This window comes from Lampris incognitus, chromosome 11, assembly GCF_029633865.1.
Source record: "Lampris incognitus isolate fLamInc1 chromosome 11, fLamInc1.hap2, whole genome shotgun sequence".
Taxonomy (NCBI): domain Eukaryota; kingdom Metazoa; phylum Chordata; class Actinopteri; order Lampriformes; family Lampridae; genus Lampris; species Lampris incognitus.
The window spans coordinates 29,173,596-29,200,658 of NC_079221.1; the positions used below are offsets into that span (position 1 = coordinate 29,173,596).

Below are 27,063 nucleotides of genomic sequence, written 5' to 3' on the forward strand. Positions count from 1 at the left end.
GGCACCATCATTCTGTATGAGAGGCACTGTTATGTGTGACTTAGTTTGTGTCTATGGATGTCTTTGAGAAACAGTGATGGAGAGATATTAGAGAGCAAAAGAAAAATGTTACATATTACAAAGAGACCTAACACATTTTCACGTCAGCAAGTGTATGAACACGCATCTTCGATCTTTTTTACATGTGCTTTTTGAAGCCCTCATTCCTCCTGGGAGTTTAGTCAGAGCCTGCCCGGCTACAGGAGGAAGTGCTTTCTGAAACTCCAGGCCAATCAGGGACCTCGGTCCTGGTCAGGTGCTCAGACCACAAACCTGCCATCCAATCAGGAGGCTGGATTCTAGTCATGTGGCCACATGATGGCCCTTGGTGTTTTGAAACGGATGAAAACAAAGCTACTCAGGCTGATAGGCATCCCAGCCAGCTGCCCTCGCTATGTGAACAGCAGCAAGCCTGAAAGATCACTGGCCTCAGTCAAAGAAAAACACACTTTATTATGGTCGACCTGGGTAGATGGGGACCCCCGGAAACATTTACATGGGGTTGGTGGGGGTATAAAGATGGAGAGGATTAGAAAGAAAGAGAGAGGACGAGGTGGAGAGAGAAGGAGAGAGAACATTGTGGGTGGCTGAGTGTGAGGCATTAAGTGTAGGTATAGATGAGATGCTTTGTGTGAGTGAGTGAGTGAGTGAGTGACAAAAGAGAGAGAGAGAGAGAGAGAGAGAGAGAGAGAGAGAGAGAGAGAGAGAGAGAGAGAGAGAGAGAGAGAGAGAGAGAGAGAGAGAGAGAGAGAAAAGGAGCCGTATTATGTGTTGGGCAATGTATTATGATATACACTCACCGGCCACTTTATTAGGCACACCTGTCCAACTGCTCGTTAACGCATATTTCTAATCAGCCAATCACATGGCAGCAACTCAATGCATTTAGGCATGTAGACATGGTCAAGACGATCTGCTGCAGTTCAAACCGAGCATCAGAATGGTGAAGAAAGGTGATTTAAGTGACTTTGAACGTGGCATGGTTGTTGGTGCCAGACAGGCTGGTCTGAGTATTTCAGAAACTGCTGATCTACTGGGATTTTCACGCACAACCATCTCTAGGGTTTACAGAGAATGGTCCGAAAAAGAGAAAATATCCAGTGAGCGGTAGTTCTGTGGGCGAAAATGCCTTGTTGATGCCAGAGGTCAGAGGAGAATGGCCAGACTGGTTCGAGCTGATAGAAAGGCAACAGTAACTCAAATAACCACTCATTACAACCGAGGTATGCAGAAGAGCATCTCTGAATGCACAACATGTCGAACCTTGAGGCAGATGGGCTACAGCAGCAGAAGACCACACCGGGTGCCACTCCTGTCAGCTAAGAACAGGAAACTGAGGCTACAATTCGCACAGGCTCACCAAAATTGGACAATAGAAGATTGGAAAAACGTTGCCTGGTCTGATGAGTCTCGATTTCTGCTGCGACATTCGGATGGTAGGGTCAGAATTTGGCGTCAACAACATGAAAGCATGGATCCATCCTGCCTTGTATCAACGGTTCAGGCTGGTGTTGGTGGTGTAATGGTGTGGGGGATATTTTCTTGGCACACTTTGGGCCCCTTAGTACCAATTGAGCATTGTGTCAACGCCACAGCCTACCTGAGTATTGTTGCTGACCATGTCCATCCCTTTATGACCACAGTGTTCCCATCTTCTGATGGCTACTTCCAGCAGGATAACGCGCCATGTCATAAAGCTCGAATCATCTCAGACTGGTTTCTTGAACATGACAATGAGTTCACTGTACTCAAATGGCCTCCACAGTCACCAGATCTCAATCCAATAGAGCACCTTTGGGATGTGGTGGACCGGGAGATTCGCATCATGGATGTGCAGCCAACAAATCTGCAGCAACTGCGTGAGGCTATCATGTCAATATGGACCAAACTCTCTGAGGAATGTTTCCAGTACCTTGTTGAATCTATGCCACGAAGGACTAAGGCAGTTCTGAAGGCTAAAGGGGGTCCAACCCGGTACTAGCAAGGTGTACCTAATAAAGTGGCCAGTGAGTGAACGTTTTTGCGTATTTGTTGGATGGCGCATGTTTACACCATGTATGTGTGTTAATGAGGGTATTTCTGTGTTTTTTGCTCATGGAAGATTTTGTGGCAAGGATGAACTGCAGCAGCAGAACAATATCGAGCATTCAGAGCAATCCCAGATGATGAACAAATCTCTTTGAGGTGATGAAAATCTTCCCACAAGTCAACACGATTGTCATCCAGTCCACACAATTTGACGTCCAAAAAAAAAAAAACCAGAATAGCTAAACGAAAGAATTTAGAAACTGTCAACCAAATTAGTTTGTATATACAAGAAAAACAACTTGTCATGTCAAAGGACACAACAGGACATTAGAAAGTACATTTACTGAAGAACATCCAGAACTTCCAGACATTAGAAAGTACATTTACTGAAGAACATCCAGAACTTCCAGACATTAGAAAGTACATTTACTGAAGAACATCCAGAACTTCCAGTGTCTACAAGTGACTGACTGTAATGTCTAATAAAGCAACAAGTCATTCCTTCCCCATATTGAACAACTTAAACAAACAGAGGATCCACACCCTGGAATTTTACTCCCAATTCACGAGATCTCACAGAAGATACTGTGTTTGCTTTACAGTGGTAGGGTGAGGAGACGGTCCCTCAGCCAGAAGACAAGGCTAAAAGGCAGGATTGAAAGCAAACGTCCACCCTCCTCAACAAGTCTTGGTTAAAACGCTGACTCATTACCAGCTGCAGGGGTGCAGTGGCGTTGACCTTGACCTCTGACCTCCCTGTGGAAAGGGGCGGGGAGGTATGAAAGACGGACAAATATCCCCTTCGGGAATCCACAAGGTCACAAAATGACAAGCACTCTCATGTGGAGCGAGCCACACCATATCATGAATGGAGCCTTTCCCCCCCACATCAAACACACACACTTAATCTGTCTTCCTCCTCTGTGCTCTAAATGGCCGGGTAGCCTTGTGGCTGTAGACTGTAGTTTGTGACTGGGACACCGCAGGCTTGTTCCAAGCAAAGACCAATGTCCCCTGTCAAAGAGTGCCAGGGCAAGTCACTGAACTCCTCCCTGTTGACTCACTGTAAGTGGCTCTGAATGAGATCTTGCCAGCTAAATGACCAAGTGTAAATGCTTGCACAATTAAGCAGAAATACAGTGGAAACAACTAGTAGTGATCATGGTTATAGTGATCAACCGCTCTGATCGAATACTCATGTAGTCTCTGGACAAAATCATTCCTATACTAGCACTGTTTACTGAACAGTTTAATCTCCAGTCCAAAAATCCACCTTTGAAATAAACAGACAGCATTAAGTGGCATAGGCTTAATTTAATTTTTAGGCCCCAGCCTACTGTTAATTAAAATGTACTTTAGGCAACGTTAAGTGGTGTCACTGTAACCTATAGTGTATTATTAAATTGCTGTTTTAAATAAGGTAGATGATACTTTACAGGACAGTAGGCCACCGTCTTTCAGTCAACTAAATACCATAAAATCAAGAGGTTGTCTATAACATTATATCAATTAAACGAGTATACAAGTACACATGTCAAATAGATGGTCATCCAGAAAATAAATTAACTAGAGGAGTGCACTCAGTTGAGTGCAGATCCCTGCCAGGTATGTCTCTTCTTCTCCAGTGCTCTGACTTAGGCAAAAAACCAGCTGAGTAGTTATCAGGAATCAGGAACATTTATCTGTCATTTCATTTCATGTATTCAAGTACATGAAATGAAATGAAATATCATTTTCCCCCAGCCCACAGCAGTGCAACACAAAGACAAAAACACATCCAAACTACAAGAACACATATATCCAAACTACACAAACCACAAAACCACATATATTCAACATATCCAAAAAAAAAAGTTCACTGTCCAAGAGAGCAAATGCCAACCAGGTTGACTGTCGGAACTGCCGGTCTGCATGGGCTAGCAGTTAGCTTAGCCTGCCCAGCTTCCGCATCCTGTCAGACCGCCCTCAGTGCTTCCTCTTTGGGCGCATCTCCAGGCAGGGCTGGGGTCCTTGGGCCCACCGGACTCAGGAGACCAGGCTCCCCCAGCCGATCAAACGCCAGCTCTCCCAGCCAGACACCCTTGACCAGAGATGGGGGACTCGAGTCACATGACTTGACTCGAGTCAGACTCGAGTCGCAAATTTGAGGACTTGAGACTTGCTTGACTAACACTGATAAAAGACTCGACTTGACTTGGACTTGGTCTTCATGACTTGAGACTTGACTTAGACTTGAGACAGATTACTTGAAAGGACTTGCCTTTTTTTAAATTAAATATTTGCATTTTTTGCAACTTTAAAAAAAAGTTAGATTATGTGAGAAATTGTGTTTTATTTTGAAACGTGATCGGGTGATTTTACAGTGCAGTGCACGCTGCACGCGTCGCAGACCAACAGCGGTCAACAGATCAGCACATGAGCAGCAGTCATGGACACGGCTAGACCAAGAATAATTCCATTTGGGTTCAAGGGTTATAAATACTGTCGATGACGCTCTGAAGAAGAGAACAGCGGTATGCGAGGTCTGCAGCTCAAAAATCAGTGACACAACCACCACAATATCCAACTTCCTCCGTCACTACAAAACCCACAAAGAAAGGTAAGCTACGTGAATGTGTCTTTTTAGCTAACTGTTACGGCTGTTAAAAAGTTAACATTTGCTAACACTAACATAGCTTAAACTTAACGTGGCTAGAAAGCTAAGTAACGATGTCTTCTCAATAAAATGCGCAATAAAAGTGTCTTTAGCTAACTTATTGGCTGGTCAAATTGGCGTTTGCTGATATAAATGCTAATATTAAGCCATGTTAAGTTTAAGATACCGGCGGTATGCATAACATTAACGTAACGTCATATAAAGTAATTTACGTTTTTAATATGATGACCAGGTGGACAGCAGGGCACCAGGCACATGGGATAACGTCCCAGGTGTTGATTTTATCATGACAGACATTGCTTCATTCATAATTACATACATTATTTTCTGATGATCCTTTATTGTTAGAAGTTTTTTTTTTCCTGAAAGCCATGAAATGTAGGCCTTGTTGTTAAGGGTTACTTTATGGCATACAAATGCACAATAATAATCATCAGGTTTGTAAATGTTTAATTTGAATATATAATATCCACATATCAAGCTATTGTTACATTATTACCTTACATTGTAAAGCAGCCTTAAAAAGAGGAGAGAAGAATATTGGTTTTGTTAACATTATGTATTTATTCTAAAGTCAATATTTTCAAGGGACACTTAACTTTCAATGTTTTTATTTTATTTGTCATTATGAGCATTTTAATTTGTCTTGCCATAAGCCCTATAAAAGTATGCCTGTAATCACCTTTGGATAATAATGTAAAAGGACTTATTCAGTGGAGATATCACAGGGGAACATTTTGACAAACTGTGACCACTTGTTTCACATGCTGCCATCTCACATTGCATATGAACAGATTTTGTTTTTATGTAGAAACATTTCAGTGCATTTTAAAACAGCCAATTCACAGAAATTGAACTTCAATATGTAAAATGGCATATTCCCTATATGATTTTCTTACCTGGGCTTCTGACTGTTACGCTGTTAATATTTTGAACAGACTTCCTGATTGAGTCCCAGCTATATTGTCTGCAGTTCCAGGATTAATATTAATCTTATTTGATTCTTGCATTCATATATCTAAACTATATTTCTAATGATTTACTATGCAATGAAGATCATAATGTGGGCTAAATATATTTCTCTCTCTCTCTTCTTTTTACTGTCTACAGATATGACGAGTACATCCATACCAAAGCAACTTTTGATCTTAACCAGCCTCCAATCTCCCAATTCATCGAATCGAGGAGTGTGCAACTGTACACCTGCAACCATCCCCAGCAGAAAGCTATTACAAACTCAATACTGTCTGACCTCATTATAAAGTGCAACATGCCATTGTCTATCGTTGAACATCAAAGCTTTAAACGGTTTTTGTCAATAGTGGACAACAAGTACTCTCCAGTGAGTCGAAGAACTATTACTTCAAAGCTTGACAGTCTGGTGGCAGATAGGCAAATCAAGCTACAAAATGAACTAGTAATGGCAGATAATGTGTCAGTGACTGTAGACATATGGTCAGACCGCAGGATGAGAGGCTTTCTTGGAGTTACAGGACACTGGATCAACATCGAAGATGACAGTCTTATGTTGAAATCCCAGTTGCTTGCATGCAACCGCTTCAAAGGATCCCATACAGGGGAAAGAATTTGCAAAGAGTTTGAGCAAATATGTGAAGAATATCAGATCAAGAAAAAGGTTGATCACATCATCTGTGACAATGCTGCAAACATGAAAAAAAGTGTTCACTACATGTTTTCCAGGACAGGGAGATGAAGAAGATGACCTTGATGATTTCGACATTTGGAACGACCTGACAGTGGAAGAGCAAGAGATGGTTGAAAATGCCTTGAGTGCAAAAACCCAGACAAGACTTCAATGTTTGGCACACACTCTACAATTGGCTGTAGGTGATGGCCTTAAAGAGACTAAAGTACTCAGTGCAGCTCTCGCCAAAGCTTCCAGGTTGAGCTCTTTGCTCCACACAAGCACCACTTTCAAGGACAGATTTGAGAAGGAGTTTGGGCAGCGTGGAATCCCTGCCTCTGTTACCACATGCTGGAATTCTACACTGAGGCAACTGAAATCAGTGCTCAACTGTGATCACCTGAAACTGTCTACAGTTCTTGAAGATGCGGGACACAAAGAGACAGTATTCACAGCCAGAGAGTGGAATCAGATAAAGGAACTAGTGAATGTCCTTCAACCTTTTGGAGAAGCCACGGATCTCACACAAGGAGAAAAAATTGTCACTATAAGTGCTGTGGTACCCTGTATCCTTTCTCTTAATCATCACCTGGAAAATCAAAAAGAGAAAGTGTGCTACTTGGGTGGCTTGATCCGTAGCCTGCAAGGATCACTCCAAAGAAGATTCAGAGGGATATTTGTAAGTGTGAGGATGGCAGATGACCAGAGTGATGGAGCAACCTTACCCTTCTCTGACCCTCTATACCTAAAAGCTGCTCTGCTGGAGCCTTCATTTGGCACCATGTGGTTGACCCATGATGTTTTGGCCCCTGAAAACATCAAGGAGGATGTGTCTGTGATGACAAAAAGTATGTTGTTTTCCGTAGTAATCCAATTTTAATGTCAGACCATAGAAGAAATGGGCTGTAAAATAAATGTTCAGTACGTTGATATACACTCACTGAGCACTTCAGTTTTTGTTGACATTGTCAGAAAGGTGATAGTTCTATTTTATATGTATTACTGAGGTTGTAGTGGGTGCTGGTGGTGTACTGGAGTGTGCTATATTGAAAAGTGTTCATTTTGCCTGCCACATTTATGTTAATGAAGTGGACAAAATATTTTGATATATTTTGATAGAAATATTTTGTGACTATTGTTTTTGTTTGTTCATCAGACTTGATTCTAAGAGAAGTGTGCACGACCAGTCCAACCACCGATGAGCAGGACCAAGTGACACCAGCAGAGTCAGAGCGTCAGTCTGGGCTGTTCTCAGCATACCGCAAAAAACAGAGGATGGATTCAAGTTCCAGTCCCCAAATTCAGCTGAACCACTATTTGGACATTTGTGATGGACAGAGCTGCCTTCAGTTTTGGGCCATGAACAGGCACACCCTCCCCTCTTTGTTCAAGGTGGCGGTAAGAGTTATGGCAGTCCCTCCTTCAAGTGCACCTGTTGAACGTGTGTTCAGCCATGGCGGGGTGATTATGCGACCCCATCGCTCACAACTCAGTGACAAAGTACTATCAAATTTAATTTTTTGCAAGTGCAATGCATTGTAAGTTGACTTATGTTTCGAGGCAGCAAGATCACTACCAGCTTTGAGGCTTGTGTGATTCCACTTCCTATGTGCGTGTGATATTACTTTTGAAATGTTCTTTTTTTTCATGTCCGATGCCATGTGTGGCAAATAATATTCTACAACATGTAGGTCGTTTGACTGATTGACTTAAATCAGTTCTCATCTGTTCCGTGTATACCGCCACCTAGAGGTTCTGATTGATTCTGTTAATAGTTTGCAGATCCTACTCATGAAAACTTCAAACTATTCACATTTAATGGTTTTAGTATGCCACATGCTATTCTTGTTATTTTGTCCTGTTCATATCCACACTAGCTAGCAACTTTGCCACACAGTTAAAGGGATATTTCACTTTAGTATAACTTGTCAAGTTTCAGCAGTTTTATCTCCATCTAAGTGTATCTACAAGTAAGTTAGCAACCACTGCTGTCCCTGTCATGAGGAGCCTGACACCTGGGAGGAATGGTGGTGTTGACAGCATATGACAGGGACATGTAACCTACTTGTAGATACACTTAGATGGAGATAAGACTGCTTAAACTTGATAAGTTATACTTAAGTGAAATATTCCTTTAACCTTGTGGCAGGGATGCTAGTTAGTGTGGATATGAACAGGACAAAATAACATGAATAGCATGCAGCATACTAAAACCATTAAATGTGAATACGTTTTCATAGTTTGATGTAATGTCAGCATTGTTTACATTTCAGGCAATATTTTTTTATATACTTGTTTTTATTTTATATACACTATTCAGTTGATGATGCAATACTTTTTTGGTGCACAGAAATGTTAATGTTAAGTTAATGAGAAGCACCTTAGACAGATGCATTAACAGGCCAAGGAGAAATGGCGTGACCCTCCTGAAGGGAGAAGTAAGCAGTTAAGTAAGTTAGATAATTGTAAGCAGGCTGCAATAGTTAATGTTGAAATAAAACTCAACGTGTGTACCACTGTCTTTACTGATTTAAATGTGGAAACTGGGGTAGATCATCAGATTTTTGTATGACTTGACTTGTGACTTGCTTGACCTGAGCAATGACTTGACTTGACTTGCTTGACTTATAGCAGGGACTTGACTTGACTTGCTTGATTCTCACCACAGTGACTTGGGACTTGCTTGAGACTTGAAGGTTAAGACTTGAGACTTGCTTGTGACTTGCACATGTGTGACTTACTCCCACCTCTGCCCTCGACACACCTCCCCGCACTCCACACAACAACACCAAAAACACAGTCAGTGCCGGCCGAGGACTGAGGCAAGTTGAGTTATTTGATTTGATATTTGATATATCAAATCAAGTTATCAATCAACGCAATCGAGTTGCATTAGCGCTCAACTGTGGTATAAAAAAGGTTCTATAAAGGTTTTGAATCACCACAACCATGACAGGTCCTTGATCATACAGTCATAACAGTGCGTAACAATTTTTAGGTTGATGGGTCCAGTAGTTTGTGAGATTAGCTGCGGACAGACACACACACACACACACACACACACACACACACACACACACACACACACACACACACACACACACACACACACACACCATAGATGTGAGTCATGCATGCACACGGTTGACTTAGATGGGGCAGTGACAGAGAGGGGTGTTGGTCGAGCGAGCTAGAGAATGAATGAAGAGAGGGAGCTCCGATAGTGAAAACAAACGTTTTCAAAGGTTTTGAATTACCGCAACCATGAGAGGTTCTTCATTATACAGTCATAACTGTGCGCAAAAACTTTTAGGCTGATAGGTCTAATTTATTATCTCCGCCAGGCGGATAATAAATACAGCAACTTTGTGTCAAGTGATCTTATCGGCCTGGATGGATGTGATCACCATAAGTGGTTTTCCACTGTAACATAGACGCAATGTTGTGCAAATTTAAAGCCCGAGTTTCCCGCTGCTTAGAGAGCCACTCGAAGACAATGCTTTATACACAGGACATACTATAGACCTCCTTCCAAACACACACACACACAGACACACACACACACACACACAGAGTAACGGAAGGTAGTTGATCCTTGAGCGGTACGGATCGCCCCCCCACAGTTCGGCACTAATGTGAACCGTGGATTGATTGCAAAATGTATCCATCATAGTGAAACACAGTTTTACTGCCACTGTTACTTCTTAAAGTAATAATTCCCTAAATCTCGATGCAGAGTTGCAGTGAAAAGACAGATGTGTGCTGTGTTTTACTCTGAAGCGAAATGATCGGTTGATTATGCAACAAAAAAAAGCCGTTGTGTGTTCAGGTGAAGAGGGCACGATGAATCCCAATGACTCAATCAGGGATGCTCGCGTTGCAGAAAGTGCAGTGACAGTCATGGCTAGCAGAGGAGCAGAATAACTTGAAAAGCCTCCCACATCATCAAAAGGAAGAAGGTATCATGCCTCATATTGCACTTTAATTTAACAATTGAGTATAGAATATTTTACATAGTTTAAGATTTTATCTAAACACTGGACATCTTGAATGCTGTTTTCATTCAAGACCATGGGCAAACGTTCCTTGCTTTAAGTGTTTTACAGAATAAATAGAAAGCAAAGTTATATTTGGGTGTCCGGGTAGCGTAGCGGTCTATTCCGTTGCCTACCAACACGGGGATCGCCGGTTCGAATCCCTGTGTTACCTCCGACTTGGTCGGGCATCCCTACAGACACAATGGCCGTGTCTGCGGGTTGGAAGCCAGATGTGGGTATCGGTTCTGGATGCTACACTAACTCCTCCTCTGGTCAGTCGGGGCGCCTGTTCAGGGGGAGGGGAAACTGGGGGGAATAGCGAGATCCTCCCATGCGCTATGTCTCCCTGGCAAAACTCCACTGTCAGGTGAAAAGAAGCGGCTGACAACTCCACATGTATCGGAGGAGGCATGTAGTAGTCCGCAGCCCTCCCCCGATCAGCAGAGGGGGTGGAGCGGCGACCAGGACGGCTCGGAAGAGTGGGGTAATTGGCAAAGTACAACTGGGGAGAAAAGGGGGGAAACCCCCCCTCGAAAAAAAATTGTCGCCCTTGTTTGCTGATCCGAAAAATGATCCAATCCGTGACTCAAAACTGTGATACGATCTGAACGGTGAGTTTGTGATTCATTGCATCCCTAAAAACACACACACAAAACATCTCTCATCCCTTGTTTTCCCACTCCCTCTCCAGATGGCCACCAATACAGTAACACCTCACCTCCCCTCCCACCCACTCCAACACACACACACACAACCTCCAGTCCGTCTAAACCACAGAAGCTCAGACAAGCCAACAACGGGCATTAGGGGTCTTCACCAGACACTGACAGGTTGGCTGACGGAGGGGAGGAAGACTCCTCAGGAGCCTCTGAGCCCATAGGGGGCCTCTATCTGGCAGGCCAGTTTGTCCAGTGATTATTCCTTATTTAATACTGATTTAACTCTGCTGGTCTAGTGCTAAGCCGGGGCTGGATTCATTGGGACGGTGGCCGGGCAAAGGATTAGGGCTTAGTCCTAGACTATGTGAAGACTTCTGTTTCAAAACTACCATGTAATTATTTTGAGGATTAAAAAAAAAAATCATTACGTAAACCGCATTATCTAGTACCTCTAGAAGAGCCCAGAATGCATAACCCTTACCAAAATGTCATCAGCCAAGGGATTAAATTCTTTAAATAATTTTATTGCAATTATTATTACTTAAATTTATATGATGTCCTCCTCGTCAGCCTTGCATGATCTTAGATACTCTTCTTGAAAATGTGTAATCCTGAATTAAGTGTGTTTGTCTGAACAACCCAAGTTAACCTCCCTGTGTGCACAAACCTTTGTGGCTAATTAACATTTTCGGTTCTCCATTCTGATTTATGTTGTGCTTGTTAATCGTTTTGACTGGGCAGATGTCACTCTTTCAGGGTCCGCGGTGGTGTAGCGGTCTAAGCATCGGCTTTGTGTTGCTGCAGTTGCCACTGGGGACCGGGGTTCGCGCCTCGGTCTCGTCAGATCCGACTATGGCCGGATTCAATGAAGCAGCAATAATTGGCAATGCTGTCTTCGAGAGGGGGGCAGAGACGGCTTGTGTTCGTCACAAAAATGCGTCTCTGTGTGTGTCGGAAAAAGCAGTGGTTTGGCCTGGATTTGCCTTGTCACGAAAGTGGCAAGGCGTCTCCTTCGAGACTGCCGGCCGCAGAGATGCAGTTGGTGAACGCATGCAGTATGAGGGTGGGTGTTTGAACAAGAATAGGGAGCGATTGGCCATTAAACTGGGAGAAAAAGGGAAAAATCAGAAATAAATTTAGATTAGAAAAAAAAAAGGTGTCACTCTTTCCTCCCTACAAAACGGCGGATGCCTTCTTATATACAACGACCGACCTCAAATTCTGAAGCAGAATAATGTTAAACAAGAACTGATAAGGAAGCAGCAGAGAAGGTGGGGTGGGTTGAGAGTCTGAAATAATGGAAAAGAAAAGAAAAAAAAACGAAAAAAAATATCTTAACTTCAAACCACAGCAATGTTTGGGTAACGTTACTCAAAAGTAAATCCATGGGGCGTCCGGGCAGCATAGTGGTCTATTCCGTTGCCTACCAGCATGGGGATTGCCGGTTCGAATCCCCGTGTTACCTCCGGCTTGGTCGGGCATCCCTAAAGACACAACTGGCCGTGTCTGCAGGTGGGAAGCCAGATGTGGGTATGTGTCCTGGTCGCTGCACTAGCGCCTCCTCTGGTCAGTTGGGGTGCTTGTTCGGGGGGGAGGGGGAACTGGGGGGAATAGTGTGATCCTACCAGGCACTATGTCCCCCTGGTGAAACGCTTCACTATCAGGTGAAAAGAGGCGGCTGGCGACTCCACATGTATCGGAGGAGACATGTGGTAGTCTGCAGCCCTCCCCGGATCAGCAGAGGGGGTGGAGCAGCAATCAGGATGGCTTGGAGAACGGGGTGATTGGTCAGGTACATTTAGGGAGAAAAAAAAGGAGGGGGGTAAACCCATACGACTGACCCAAGATTGCTGCGTAAAATTTGGTGCAGCACCTTTTTGTGTAAAAGTTAACAAGTCAGAAACAGATATAGTTGAAACTAAATAACTATCTAAATAACATAACTTGGGATGCGATAGGTAAACACCATTAGCTTCTGTAGTCAATGGCTCGATAATTAGTGTGTTAGTTTATTAACTCAATTCATCTGTAAAGCATGACTACCATAATGATAAAATACAGCCCAACAACGAGCACATTCATCTGGTTCCTGTAAAGTTTTCTTTCAGATTTAATGACGTGCAATTTTTGGAAAAACAGGTCTCCTAACCTAGCTTCTAAAATTAATATCAAAAATGGCGATTATCATCAGAGATGCACCGATTGTAATTTTTCTTGGCTGATTCCAATTTCCAATTTTCTGTCATAGCAAAGCATTGAATACCTTTGCATACTTGCTTGCCAAAAAAAAAAAAAAAAAGGTATTTGGGACAGCTCTAACAAAATCCAACTGAAAACAAATTATAGTATGTCCCACTTTAGCGTGTTTTACTTTCCCATAGTAAACGACGGTTTTCAACAACATGTTTTAGTGTGTGTGTGTGGGGTGTGTGTGTGGGGGGGGGGGGCTGTGACGTTACCGTCTGTGCCGCTGTTGCACGACGTGGACCATTGTGTGGTGCATGCGTGTAAATTTGACCGGCACAAAATCAGATATATGAGACTGACCGGCCAGTCACCGGTCATGGCCGATCAAGCTGAAAATCAGCCGATTCCAGTCATTGGCCGATCGATCGGTGCATCTCTAATATTATTTACCATTCATTGGTCCAAAATGGGGACAGCGGTCTACTGTGTATTTAAATCGGGCCATACGCGACAATTTAACTGAATAAGTTGGTCTGATTCCACAAAAGTGATCAAACTAAAGGACTCTTCCAAGATTAATGCAACTAAAATACCTTTTAATACACAACAATTACAGGTGCAGCTTTGAACATACAACAGGCTAGCCAGCCAACAGCTAAGAAGTGGGGTCAGCCTTATGTTCCCTCAGCCCTGTGGGTTAGCTAGCGAATAGGTTAGCTAGCGAATAGGTCAGCTAGCAAATAGGTTAGCTAGTGATTAAGGTAAGGCTAGGGTAAGCGTTGGGTTAAGGCTAGGGTTAGGTAGAGGTTGAGGTTCAATAAAATAGGGCTGAGGGAACATAGACACGCTCCATAAAAAGCTAGCTACCAAACAAAATGTTGCTGCATAATCATAGGAAGTCCCCTCAATGTACAAGTTGTATCTTCATATTAATAAAACTATTGTAAATTGACATGCTTAGCTTAGTGCAGGAACTTTAACACACCTGCTAAAATCTGGTCCTGGTGTGTAAGTCTGTCTTCTGTACTTTAGCAGGTAACCAACAGTCGCTTGGTGACTCCTCTCTTACAAAAATACATACATCCCTGGCTGGTGAAAGTGAAAGTGACTATTTGGCGTCCACTGTGGCAAGGAGCAAATAAACCCTTTAAGTAAAATAGCATGCAGCTCCACACATTCATCAATTATTTGGCAACTATTTTAGTGAATTGTATATTACACTGAACTGCAAAACTGGCAACCAATTATAACTTTAAAGTTCTTTTTTATACCAAAACATTAAAACAAAAATGTTTCCAATGCTTGAGGGAAGTTATGTATTACTCGCAGACTGTATGAAGCAGTGGAAAGCACATTGTATTTCTTGTCAGTGAGATTATTACTGCAGGACACACCAGCCAGAAAAAAAGATGAGCGGGTCTTCAGAATAAGGGACATAATGAGACTAATAAGGGAGAGCGCTTACTCCGTCTTAGAGGCACAATAGCCTCTTCAGGCAGTGACAGAGAACCAATGATCAAACTTCCAAATCACATTTCCATTCACATTTAAGGCACTTAACTCTTATATAGCGCATTGTCCAATGAACAACTTAAGACAATATGCTTTAATTCCCAGAAACTGGCTTAACATGCAGTCAACCAACACCCTACCAAAATATATTAGTAGTTCCATGGGTGTATATAATTTTAGCAATGGTAGTCCCAGTGGGCATCTTAAACCATGACACCATGCCATACCCTTTGAGCTGCACAGTACAAAAGTGAACATGTGACGGGTCGAATCTAACCCTTTAGCAAATGCAACATTTAATTTCGTGAGAGATTACTGTCCAAAGAGCTTTCACACAACCTGCAGCAGATCAAACTACCCACCAAGATTGTTAATCTTACTTTTGGTGTTGGTGTCCCACTTCTAAAACCAGCCTGCGCTTTCAATCATCGAAAACTATCTGTCCACAAAAGCCATCGCGCTGTCGCTCAACCTAGCACCACATTAACACATACTGCAGCGCAGTGCATAATAAGACAACATATTATGGTAAATCCAGACAAGTGCGAAAGCCACAGAGATGTGTCTGCTTTGGAAACTGAGGAGTAGAAGGGGCAATGAAAAACACAACAGCCAGTGCCACTGACACGCTCATCCAGAATAAACAGTTCAGAACAAAATCAATGATGGAATAAGCTTCAACACGGCAATATCACAAACACACGACCAAATGTGAAGGAGGTGAAGAGCTGGAGAGACAATGCCTCGTCAGCAGATCTAAGAAACTATTGGTATGTAAATAGCTCTGTGGTAAACAGGAAGAGGAGTGAGAGGAAGGAGAAAAAAAGATTAGGATGATGATGATGATGATGATGTGGCAGTGCAAAACCCAATATTGAGGAGTTGAAGAAAGAGAGACACAGAGAAAGAGAGACCCAGAGACAGACAGAGATGGGGAGAGAGAGAGAGAGAATAATCATGGCCTGTATTGATCTCTATGCCTCTTCCAACCTCTATTCACCGCACCCTAATAATCCCATCATGACCCACATACAGGACTGGTCATGATGCCGTAAAAAGCACAAAGCAGCCTGTCTGCCAAATCCAGCCCAGTGTATGTGTTTGTGTGTGTGTGTGTGTGTGTGTGTGTGTGAGGGAAGAAAAGAATTAAGAAAAGAGCCAATCACATCAACGCCATAATCTGCTCATTAGAGACCGCTCTGCAAAGCAAGATAATGACCCAGACTGTTTGTTAACCCCAGGCTACAACGTCTTGGGAGGGTAAAGAGTTAAAAGTTAAACGTGGACCTGAAAAAATAAACAACTTGGAGGTGAACACTTGGAGACTAGAGAATTGAAAAAAATTGTATGGATTAAATTCTTCTGGAGTTTACAGGACGAATTCAATCTATACAACACCACAGCCCATTTACGTACAAAAAGTTCGCAACATTTTGAGAGACACTTCTTCTTTAAGCTGCTCAAGTGAACAGTAATGTAAAATTAACTTCACACACATGGAAATTTAATCATTTCTTTTTATACCCGTAGGCACCTGTAGTAACGAGTGCTGGGCAATATGGAAAATACCATCTTGATACTCACAGGCAATTTAACACAATATAGATATATATCTTGATATTTAAATTCATATACAAAAATGCCATATTTAAGAATCCAGCTGAGGTTGAACTGTTTGGTAATATCAATTATAACATCAAACCAAAACTAGATTTATTTCAGACATAATTTTGAGAGAAACCTCAGGTTAATAGTTTTCAGTATCATCAACATAAACTAAATTGCAATATGACAATATCCGAATTTCTTCCCAATACACCACTGAAATACAAAAAATAGTACTGAATTATTGCACAGCCCTTACTTATTAAAGATATTACTGGTGTGCATGATGGCTCACATGCATGTGTTATGCATATGTGATAACTTGATTGTATAAATATTGTAAATATAACTCGTTTGTATATGCTGATCTACAGGTCCTAAAAAACAGAAATCAGGCATCTGTGGGGACACGTTTATGTGTGCTAACATTTTTTTTTATTTTCTTCTCTCCTTTTATATCATTGCCACTTCCTCGTCCTACGTGTACTTCTTAAATAATTGTCAAATTTATCTATCAATTTAACCCCCCCCCCACACACATACACACACACTTTCACCGAATCACATGACCTGAGCTGAGAAGGGAAGCTGCTCAGTTGGCAGGAGTGATTGGACTCCTCCTACCAACTGAGCATCTTTCCATTTCTAACTTCCTCTTCTCTCTCTACCTACCTAACTCTCCCCTTTCCCAAAGTCATCTCCCTGAGTGCTCGCACCTCCTAATCTATCCAACCCTCTTTTTCCTCTCATGGACTGAGCCAAGTCCTTGAATTCCACAGTGAGGATCGATCAGAACGGGCGGGGGAACTGGGTGGGGCTGCTGATTGGAGGAGGAGTTCAGCCACTGTGCATTTTTTGCGGCCCTTACAAGGGCTCGCCGTAGGGCCCTGACTCCTGGGTGGGCTTGAGCAGGCGAGGAGAAAATGGGAGCACTCCCACTCTTACCCTCCCACGTGCGCTATAAAACTAATGAGGTTTCCGGGCAGTTCAGCGAGCTAACGTACCTACAGTGTACTTACAACGCCACGACCTCAAACCCCTCTTTTCTGTCACCCTCGCCCCCCCTACACTTCACTAGATGAACAGGCAGAAATCCAGTAGGTATAACATAAAAATCCTGTTTAATAGCCACTAAGGAGAGGGGTCTCTATCCAACACTGAGGGGGCTTAATGCTTAACATCCTCCACCGGGCAGGTTATTAGGAGGAAACAAGGTGTTGGGGGAAAAAAAACACAGAACAGTGAAAATGTTTGGGTGATATAAACCACAGCTCTTAAAGGACACAACGAATATCTATGCCGAAAGAAATTCATTCACAGAAATGGCCTCTGTGTAAAACAGACAAGGGAAAGGTACTCTTTAAAAAAGGCAGGGAGTAACTGAGGTGTGTTTATATCACGCATACTCCATGACAACCTGATGATTTGCTGGGAAAAAGCTATTTTCAGAGACAAAAGTCCAGTTAGGTATATGGATGGCTAATCTGGATAACTGCATCAGGAAGAAAAAAAAAATAAGAGAGATTTTCAGAGAGAGAAAAAAAAACGACCCATATACCATCCAAACTCCTGTGCACACAAGAATGTTCTGTCTTTGCAGGAATGAACGGATTTTGAGGAGAAGGGATCGGTGTCTTTTAGGTAAAGACTGCCTTTGAAAACCTATTTGGAGCACAGCAATCTTTTGCTTAAATGTTTTAGCTGAATTCATAACGAAGTGTTAAAGACGTGCTAGGCCAGCGACACTTGGCCATGTGCCATGGATGGCCGGTGTATGCAGGTTTTCATCCCAGTCCAACAATAAACCAGCTGATTTCAGCTGATTTCACCTTCAACCAGAGAAAGAAGATCAATCTGTGGAATCAGCTGGTGTTGTGTTGGGTTGGGATGAAAACTTGCATACACCGGCCCTCCATGGCATGTGGTAGACTATCGCTGTGCTAAGCCCCTGACACTGTGAGCAACTACCAACAACACAACTTCTCCATTACAAATAATGAAACAAAGCAAGCCAGCACTTAACAAAGAGGTTCCTGATGGGCACACGGCTCCGCTCCTGCTACAGCTACCAGTGGCCAGGCTTTACTTCGTGTTTTGCGAAAGGTCACGTCTTGACGGTGCCAACTATGGCCAATAAAACAGAGGTTACCGGTAGCCACTCCGCATCACTGTGCCTGTTACTTCCTGTGTTTTGAAAGGTCATTGTAGACGGCACCAGCATTCCAGTCTGAATAGTCGGAAGGCCGGTGAGCCAATGTCGTATGAGACTATTCCTTTTGACAAGTCTGAAGTTCCCCTGCTTCTGTGCAAAGTCTTGCCAACTTAGGTTATAAATAGCTGCTCATAGGATTGGAATGGATGGGAAAGGAATCTAGAGGTGTGCAAATGATAACGTCGCCTTGGAAATACACAGAAAGATGGTTGCCAAAGAGATCCAATCAAGCTACTGATTTGATTATTTGTGCTTCATGCGGTCGAAGGATCAGACCAACATAGATTTACAGAGCATTTCAACCTTGACTCTACATCGACGCCTTCAGTATGCTTCATAAGCTACAGCCTACTTCTAATGGGAATCTATTACAGTATGTGCAAACAGTAGAATGCTCAACCAATCAAAAAGAAGTAAAACTGGGAAAAACGTCAAACGGGATGGTTTTCGCTGACAGCTGCCAGAAAATCTACTACTGCTTTCAGCTGCTCCCGTTAGGGGTCGCCACAGCGGATCATATGCCAGAAGATATATTTGATAAAGTAACTTTAAAAAACTTGATTGTGTTAGTTCCCACAAACTCTAATTTTAGCGTCAGTACGGGAGTATACTGGCTGTATTGTGTGAATTTCTGGGTAAGTATTTGACAGTGGCTCCCAAGTATTGTTTTTCCTGAGAGCGGCACTGACTGCACCTAAGTCATTTGGGAAACAAAAGGGCATGTTGCATGACCTGCACTTTCATATCAAAACAAACACAGTTGAGGTACCAATCCCCCCCCGAAAAAAAGGCTTGTGTGAACAAAGTCTTACACATACCACCTGAACCGAGCAGCTCTGTTTTGTGAGTCAAGTCAATGGTACACTAAAGCAACGCACAAAAGACGACTGGGTACAACCAACCTGGAAAAAAAAGAGAAAGAAACAAGCCATGGTGCATTCACACTTGTGTGCTAATCAGAACATGAGTCACCCATGTGAATACACTTTAGGGATGGCATGCAAGCTTTCCAAAGTAATAAATAGGTCACACAAAGCTAGGCTTCCCCTTCGCCATGAGTAATTTGACTTGGTGCTGAATCTGCTCATTCCAGTGACATATGTAAAAAACGCACTATGCTCAGAGGTTTTTTGAGGATAGGTGGTCTGGTTTCCCCCTTGTAAGAACACAACACACAACCTTCCTGTTAAACAGCTGTCAATTTCCTTTGCCGGTACGGCACTGAAGGTCATTACGCTGCCATTACCCGTAAAGGAAGTCTTAGGTACACAGAAGACTGTCAAAAACAAACCTCTTTGACTGTTGACCCCGTTAGTTGACTTAGATTCGAGCCTCTGACACGGGAGGGAGGAACGCGTAAAACCAGGCTACAACCTCTTGAGCCTGCAGCTACTATTAACATCACAAAAGCAGTCATGCGCATGCTGAATGTTCACCATGCTTCTTCAAACTTTCACAAGGAGAAGGAAGTGGAAGGAGACATTTCACAGCGTTTGCATTTAAGCCCACATGAAGCATGTACCCAAATGCACTCCTGTACATGCAGTTTAGTGCTACTGCCCTTCCTTTCTGTGGGATGTGTAGTAATGGTGCCCTGCCCTCCATCTGATTAAAGACTTGTGGTGGAAACCAGGGAGAGTCCACAGCTAAATGAGACAGTCCCAAATTAGATTTTTTTTCGTCAGCTTCGCCTTTATTAGATAGGAGGATAAAAACTGAAGAGAAATATGGGGTTTAGCGAGAGCGAAGGACAGACACGAAACAGAGGTCTGAGGATGGATTCAAACCAGGACACTGCACTTGGGCCTGAGCTCAGATGGTCAAACAGTCCCATGTGAATGGTGTCAATAGACCCAATTCAAACCCAATCAATCACAGGTTTTATTCCATGGAATGACTGCTTGGATTAAGAGTTAGTAAGTTATGGTTAAACTGTGTGTTTCTTTTTTAATGCAAATTACAACAAATTGTGTCTTTGAGGTTATTAAAGTTCCCATGAAACGGCTAGCAGAGTGCTGTAAAAACAGGAAGCTAGGGAGGGACTTGTCCCGGATATTGATTGGCGTTTACAGTAGCCAATAGTGCTGAAGCCTCCGCAGATGGAAGGGGGCCCTGCGAGATGGTGACTGACGCCATGCTGGAAGGTGGGCCGGCAGAGGGGACCGGGTACAGCGGTGTGCAATGGCAACTCTGGACATGCACCGGGCCCTTCTTGCAGCTCTTCCCTGCCGAGGCAACCCACCGGGGGGGTGCGAGTTCTCCTTTGCAGGAGTTAGCACAACCAAAAACACAGCGACGACCCATAACTGCTAGCTAGCTCGTAGGTCCTGTATGCCAGCCAGTAACTAGTAACTAGCAGAATGTATAGTCATGGGGGAAGGACATAAAAATTTTGAGAAAGCGTTTCATTGGATGCAAAATTAGTATATGCCCACGAGTGCAGCATCATCACCATTTTCCTCATCATTTTCCAGGAAATGACAAACTCTAAAATAACATTAAGAATACCTACAAAAGAACTTTTTTGTGATTGTTGAGCCAGATACTGGCGTATTGGTAACAATCAGTGCAAGACATATGTGATTAAAAAAAAATCTTAAACATCCATTTTGATTTCGTGGGAAATGTAATGTTTTGCCAATCTGATGTAATCCCTTGAAAACGACCACTGCTTCCCATTAGAATCACAGCAAGAGGACCGCAGGTTTAATCAACAGGGTTGACATGTAAACAGGCTGACAAACCAGACATCAGCTGATGATGCTGCTCATGGCACTCTGTTAACCGCATCATGGTAAAAAATAAAACTATGCCCCCACGTCCACTAAATATTTTTTTTCTTTTCAGCTGGCTGTGTTAAATACATGCGTGTGGAGGAAGCACTAGCTGCGGATGTTGCTAACTGAACAAGAATGTTTGACTTGGTAGGCTGTTTATACTGATTGCACCAAACATGATAACACAGCAACTAAACAATGAAAGTAGAACATAAAAATGTGTTCCAAGTGCTGCAATCTAATTAAGCTGAATATTTTTGATTATAAGTACTAACGTTGGTTAAAAAAAAAACACACTGCTGTTGGTGCTGTCAGTACTTTACTTATTTTGCAGCAAAATGACTTGGTTAGCAAGACTAACTCTTGCTATGACGAAAGATTACCGCTGCACACTCGGCCTCAGACTACCCTATGTGACATCCACACTTGATTGTCCTCACTATAAACCACATGAATCTCCAGAGAGATGTTAAAATACAGCTGGGAAAACACTGTAGGGGGATGGGATGACAATTTCACAAATGACGGCATTTTGCATCACAAGCTCATATTGTCCTTCCTCAAAAACGATACACAAAAACTTCCATCTTCCCATGAGTGGCGGCCCTATCGGTAACAATTAAACCAACCATCCATCCATCCATTATCCAAACCGCTTATCCTGCTCTCAGGGTCGCGGGGATGCTGGAGCCTATCCCAGCAGTCATTGGGGGCAGGCGGGGAGACACCCTGGACAGGCCGCCAGGCCATCACAGGGCATATATACATGTCAATAAATAAAATGTAAAGTCATTTCAATGACCAAGTACAGTGAATACATTTTGAGTTGAAGGTCTTGTTTACAAATCTACTTCTGGTTTCCAGCACCTGCACCTTTACTCTTATCTTTATTTCGATCTTATATTTACATCTTATATATTTACATGTAGTCAACTCCACACTGGCTGTTTTGCTTCATATTAAACTCTATTTATACCTCACTAGCTCATGTGTACAGTTTTCACAGTAATTTGAACTATGAGCAATATTCCCAAGAACATCATTATGTTCTACTTTTTTTTTTTAAATCCCTGGCATTCATGGCTTCCTCTCAGCATTATCAATCAGACATCCCATCCAGCCATTATCCAAACTGCTTATCCTGCTCTCACGGTTGCGGGGATGCTGGAACCTATCCCAGCAGTCATTGGGGGACAGGCAGGGAGACACCCTGGACAGGCTGCCAGTCCATCACAGGGCCGACACACACATTCACACCTACGGACAATTTAGTACGGCCGATTCACCTGAACAATATGTCTGGACTGTGGGAGGAAACTGGAGCACCTGGAGGAAACCCACGCAGACATGGGGAGAACATGCAAACTCCACACAGAGGACGACCCGGGACGACTCCCAAGGTTGGACTACCCTGGGGCTAGAGCCCAGCACATTCTTGCTGTGAGGCGACCGTGCTAACCACTGCGCCATCATGCCGCCCTCAATCAGACATATTCATATTATATAGAAGAGACGGATCATTTCCAAAATGTCTGCTTTACTCAACCTTACATTATCTACTCATACTTCTTCAGACACCATTATGATTTTTGGCTTCATTGCTGGCAAACCTACGTATATGCTTAATTACTAAGTCAACACAATCAAAACTAGTTCTCTCATTGAGGACTAGGTTTTAGAAAGAAGTGACAGACCTTTTGTGACAACAAGTGAGAAATGAGAGTAAACCAGGGTTGCGGTTTTTTAATTTGCCACACACAGCCAAGCCGGCGACTTCTCACCGCAATGATGACTTCCGCTAGCTCGCAACTTCCTCATACGTGACAAACATCCCCTCGCCCTTCACCACAAAACGGACGATAGGAGAAAACTGCATTTTTTAACCCACATTCTGTTCAGCTTGTATGAAAATTTAACAGGTCATGGGAGTTGTTTGATGAACTGCTCAGTAGTTACAAGGGCTAAAGTGGACCTCATCCTAATGACGCTGAAACAATTACAGTTGTAGATTGAAGCAGAGAAGCTTATTAAGTCTCCCCAGTGATGCATAATTGGGTCAAACCATTTCCTCTGAGAACGGGGGATGCCCAGCCCCACATGCTGACTTCATTCTTAACCTGAAGTTTAAAGAAAGGGGAAAAAACCCACTCCTTCTATCGCTCTCCTAAAATGTAGTTTCTCTTCTTTTCTTATCACATAGCATCCTTCTCTTTGGCTTTCACCTTAGACCTCCTTGCCGTTTGTGATCACAAACCTGAAGCCTTTTCACTTGCTGCACTCGCTATAGAAGGTTCTGAACAAGGGTGTGTTAGCTTCACATGAGCTTTTTTGAAGGGCCTGACACTGTGAGGGATGCATCCAGTTACTGCGAGGCTTTGAGTGCTAAACAAAAACACCTTTGTGATCAAGGGGTAAAGGGAATTTCTCTCCTCTCTCACCCCAAACCCCCTTTTTTCCCCATCCCAACAGCTGCGGCCGATGCACACAGCTGCAACACCCTTCGCTTACTCACAGTCTGCTGCTATTGGCTAGTCTGAGAAGCCCGACCAATTGGGAAGGACTGGGGATCAAGCGTGGATGTGCGGACCAAAACACACACACACACACACACACACACACACACACACACACACACACACACACACACACACACACACACACACACACACACACACACACACACACACACACACACACACACACACACACACAGAGTCGGGCAAATGTTTGTGTGGCGGGTAGACAGACAGGGAAGGAAAGCGTGATTCGTCCTGGCTAAACTTAAGGCACGTGATGTGATTCACTGAAACCTGAGGAACTAGACTCAAAACGTCAAGGCTAATTTGCGTTTCCAGAAGCCACTTGTTCCCGCTTTGATGAAACATTTACAGTGGCCACCATCCTTTGGCCCAAGACACAGAAGATTTTGCCTTTTTACCCCTGAAAAAAAAAATCCAGAAATCAAACAAAGACTTGTTTTTATCCAACCACGATGCTTCCAGCATGATCAAAAAATAAACATCTATCCAAAACTCACACAGACAGTATTCTGTCTTTCTCACTCCATAAATGAGGCTAAATGTTGCTGTACATGCATTGAACCGTGAATGTGAGCGCACACACACACACACACACTGAAGTAACCCTGCACTCAAGGCATTTAACCACGGCTCGCCTCAAGGGAGGGGGAAGAGCCATCTTCACCAGAGACCATTGTTGATGCTGATACAATCTGATTTGTTGTCCCTCGTCTCACAGCTATAAATAGCAGAGAAACATGTTATGAAGTTTGCCACCTTGAGTATAGATGATTGTGTCTAAACCTGTCAAGAAAACTGAGCAGAAATTACTGTTGAAGATTCTTCAACAATAAGTTATTTTCAATTTAAAAAAAAAGAAATCTTTATGCAGAAATAAATGTACTACCAATTGTATATGTACTACACCGTCTGCATGACCTGAACGTGGGCCTATACCGCATGTGCCAGTATATTCAAAGGCCAGCATATATAAGTCCACAGTCACCATCACTATGAGGAATATCTGTACATTTATTGTCACTGGAGAATGAAGTGATTCTGGTTATGATATGACAACACACAACAAGATTTCGAGGGCTCATGAACTCCCACAAAACGAAAAGGCCACTTTAATAGTGTTGGTGGCACATTATTACAATGTCATCCTCATTTAGATGCAACAGGACAAACCGGTAATAGCCCCATCAGTTTCTATGCTTTTTGCCAGGGATACTCGATCATGTGCCATGGGGGTTCATGTGTATGTCGGTTCTCTTTCCAAGCCAAACACTGCACCAGCTGATGTACTGATAAACAGCTTTTCAACCTGCACAGGACGGGCCAAAGCAATGAAATCCACTGGTGAACGAAAACCTGCATGCACATGGCACACGATTTGAGTATCGCTGCTTTAAGCTAAAGCCTTACTCGTAAGCATAGTTTACTTGGGAACTGGGCCCATACTTATTTGTCTGTGCTGCCCTCAAACTTTGTGGCTTGCAGACACACTTGTTACTGAATTAGGCACAAAACCAACCATATGCAAAATATAAGTTAACCAACCAGCATTGGTTTAAAAAAAGAACTAGTCTGAGAATAATGAAACTAGACAATACCAATCTGATCCATCCCATTACCCCTGCACACCATAGAGAAGCGGAGCACATGTGATCACTGTTGGGTGGAAACTGGAAGTGCGCCCATTTCTAAAGGCAAACTGACATCCACGATTAGAACCGGGCGACACATATCTTCCCTATGCCACTCTACATAAAACAGGGCTCTCATCCATGTGTGAATAAACTGAGAGGGGATACATAAACAAAAGCCCAGGAGTCTCAGGACATGCCCGGACATAGCTACCGGCACTGACCTATAACTCCCTTCCTCTCCTCTCATTTCTACCAAGCAACAGCCGCCGTTCACATTCACAACAGGATGTGATGTAGGCTGCTTACAGCAGCTCGGCTTATTCGCGATCTAAGCTCTGCAGCGGAGCACACGTACCCGACGAAATGACTCGCAGGTGTGCAGGTGTGATCTGCTTGACTTGACCATAACTGCCCCGGACTGATGCACAGCTGGCCGCTCACCGTGGGCCTATGTGCGCGTGCACGAATGCGCAATGAAACAACACCCATCCACCCAAATGGCGCTTGCACGCACGCGCACACACACACGCACACACACGTCGGAACAGCGACCGGCTTGTTCAATACGATGCGTGCATTACCGATGGAAAACCGATCGGCATGGGCAAATACAGTGACCTAAATAGGTGGGTGGGTGTAATCGTTGCATCGAGAGGAAGGGAGAAGAGAAAAAAAACAGCCGTGGTGGATGAATGTAAAGCAGAGAGAGAGAGAGAAACAGTTCAAAGCAGAGATAATCCAGTCCAGACCGCACCAGTCCAAAGAGAAAGGAAGGAAGGAAGGAAGGCTGTATAATTGACATTTTCCCCGGAAAAAGAGAGACATGTTAGCGCTGCAGTGGCCCCCCCATCCCCACCCTCCCATGTTTGCCGACGTTAGTTTGCTTGATACACTGATTCGAGGGGGGGGGGTGCTCAGACCAACCTTGTAGACTTGTCCATAGGTGCCATTGCCGACCACTTCCACCAGCTCGAAAATCCCAGCAGGATCCTGGAGGAAAAGTGTGAAATCAGTACGTCTGACAGCTTTATTAGTTCAAAAAGCCTCATCCTGTCAATATTTGGAGATAAGTTAGCGACGTGAGGCGGCGGCACCCGAGGTTTGGCTTCACATGCCGCCGCATAGACAAAGAAAAGACACCGCGGAGCTGTGTCAACAACAATAGTCTTAATGATAAAATGTCAAAGCTTATTTATTCCTCACGTATGCTCATCTTATACTGGGTGTAATGTGTTAAATGTCCACACTGAAGTAAAAACAAGAATTGACTGGTTCGATTAACACGCGCGCGTGCACACACACACACTCACCCGTAAAGATGCGAGGTCTATGTCCACCAGACTTTTAGCTGGAGAATCGTTCGCCATTTTTCACTAATAAATAAAAAAAATGCGTCCCTTCGATCGCCTTTCAAGATGTCTGTTGGTGTCCGACACCGTATCTCATCGTCGAGTGGTTTTATTCTTATTCCCCGATGAAGTAATTTCAGTCCGAGGCGCGTTTTTCTTTGTATCGCCCGACGCGGTTTTACTCCA

At 43.4% G+C, this 27,063-nt stretch overlaps 1 protein-coding gene across 3 annotated transcripts in view; it reads right to left on the reverse strand.

Annotated features, from left to right (window-relative positions):
* Window positions 1-27,063, reverse strand: part of LOC130120757 (mitogen-activated protein kinase kinase kinase kinase 4-like) — a 157,328-nt gene extending 130,265 nt beyond the window's left edge. For all 3 annotated transcript variants that reach the window (XM_056289475.1, XM_056289474.1, XM_056289476.1), the window contains exons 1-2: window positions 26,839-27,063; window positions 26,453-26,518 (exon numbers count right to left, since the gene is read on the reverse strand). In XM_056289475.1, coding sequence (XP_056145450.1) covers window positions 26,453-26,518; window positions 26,839-26,895 — 123 coding nt within the window. In that variant the 5' untranslated portion in view covers window positions 26,896-27,063. The remainder of the gene's footprint in view (window positions 1-26,452; window positions 26,519-26,838) is intronic.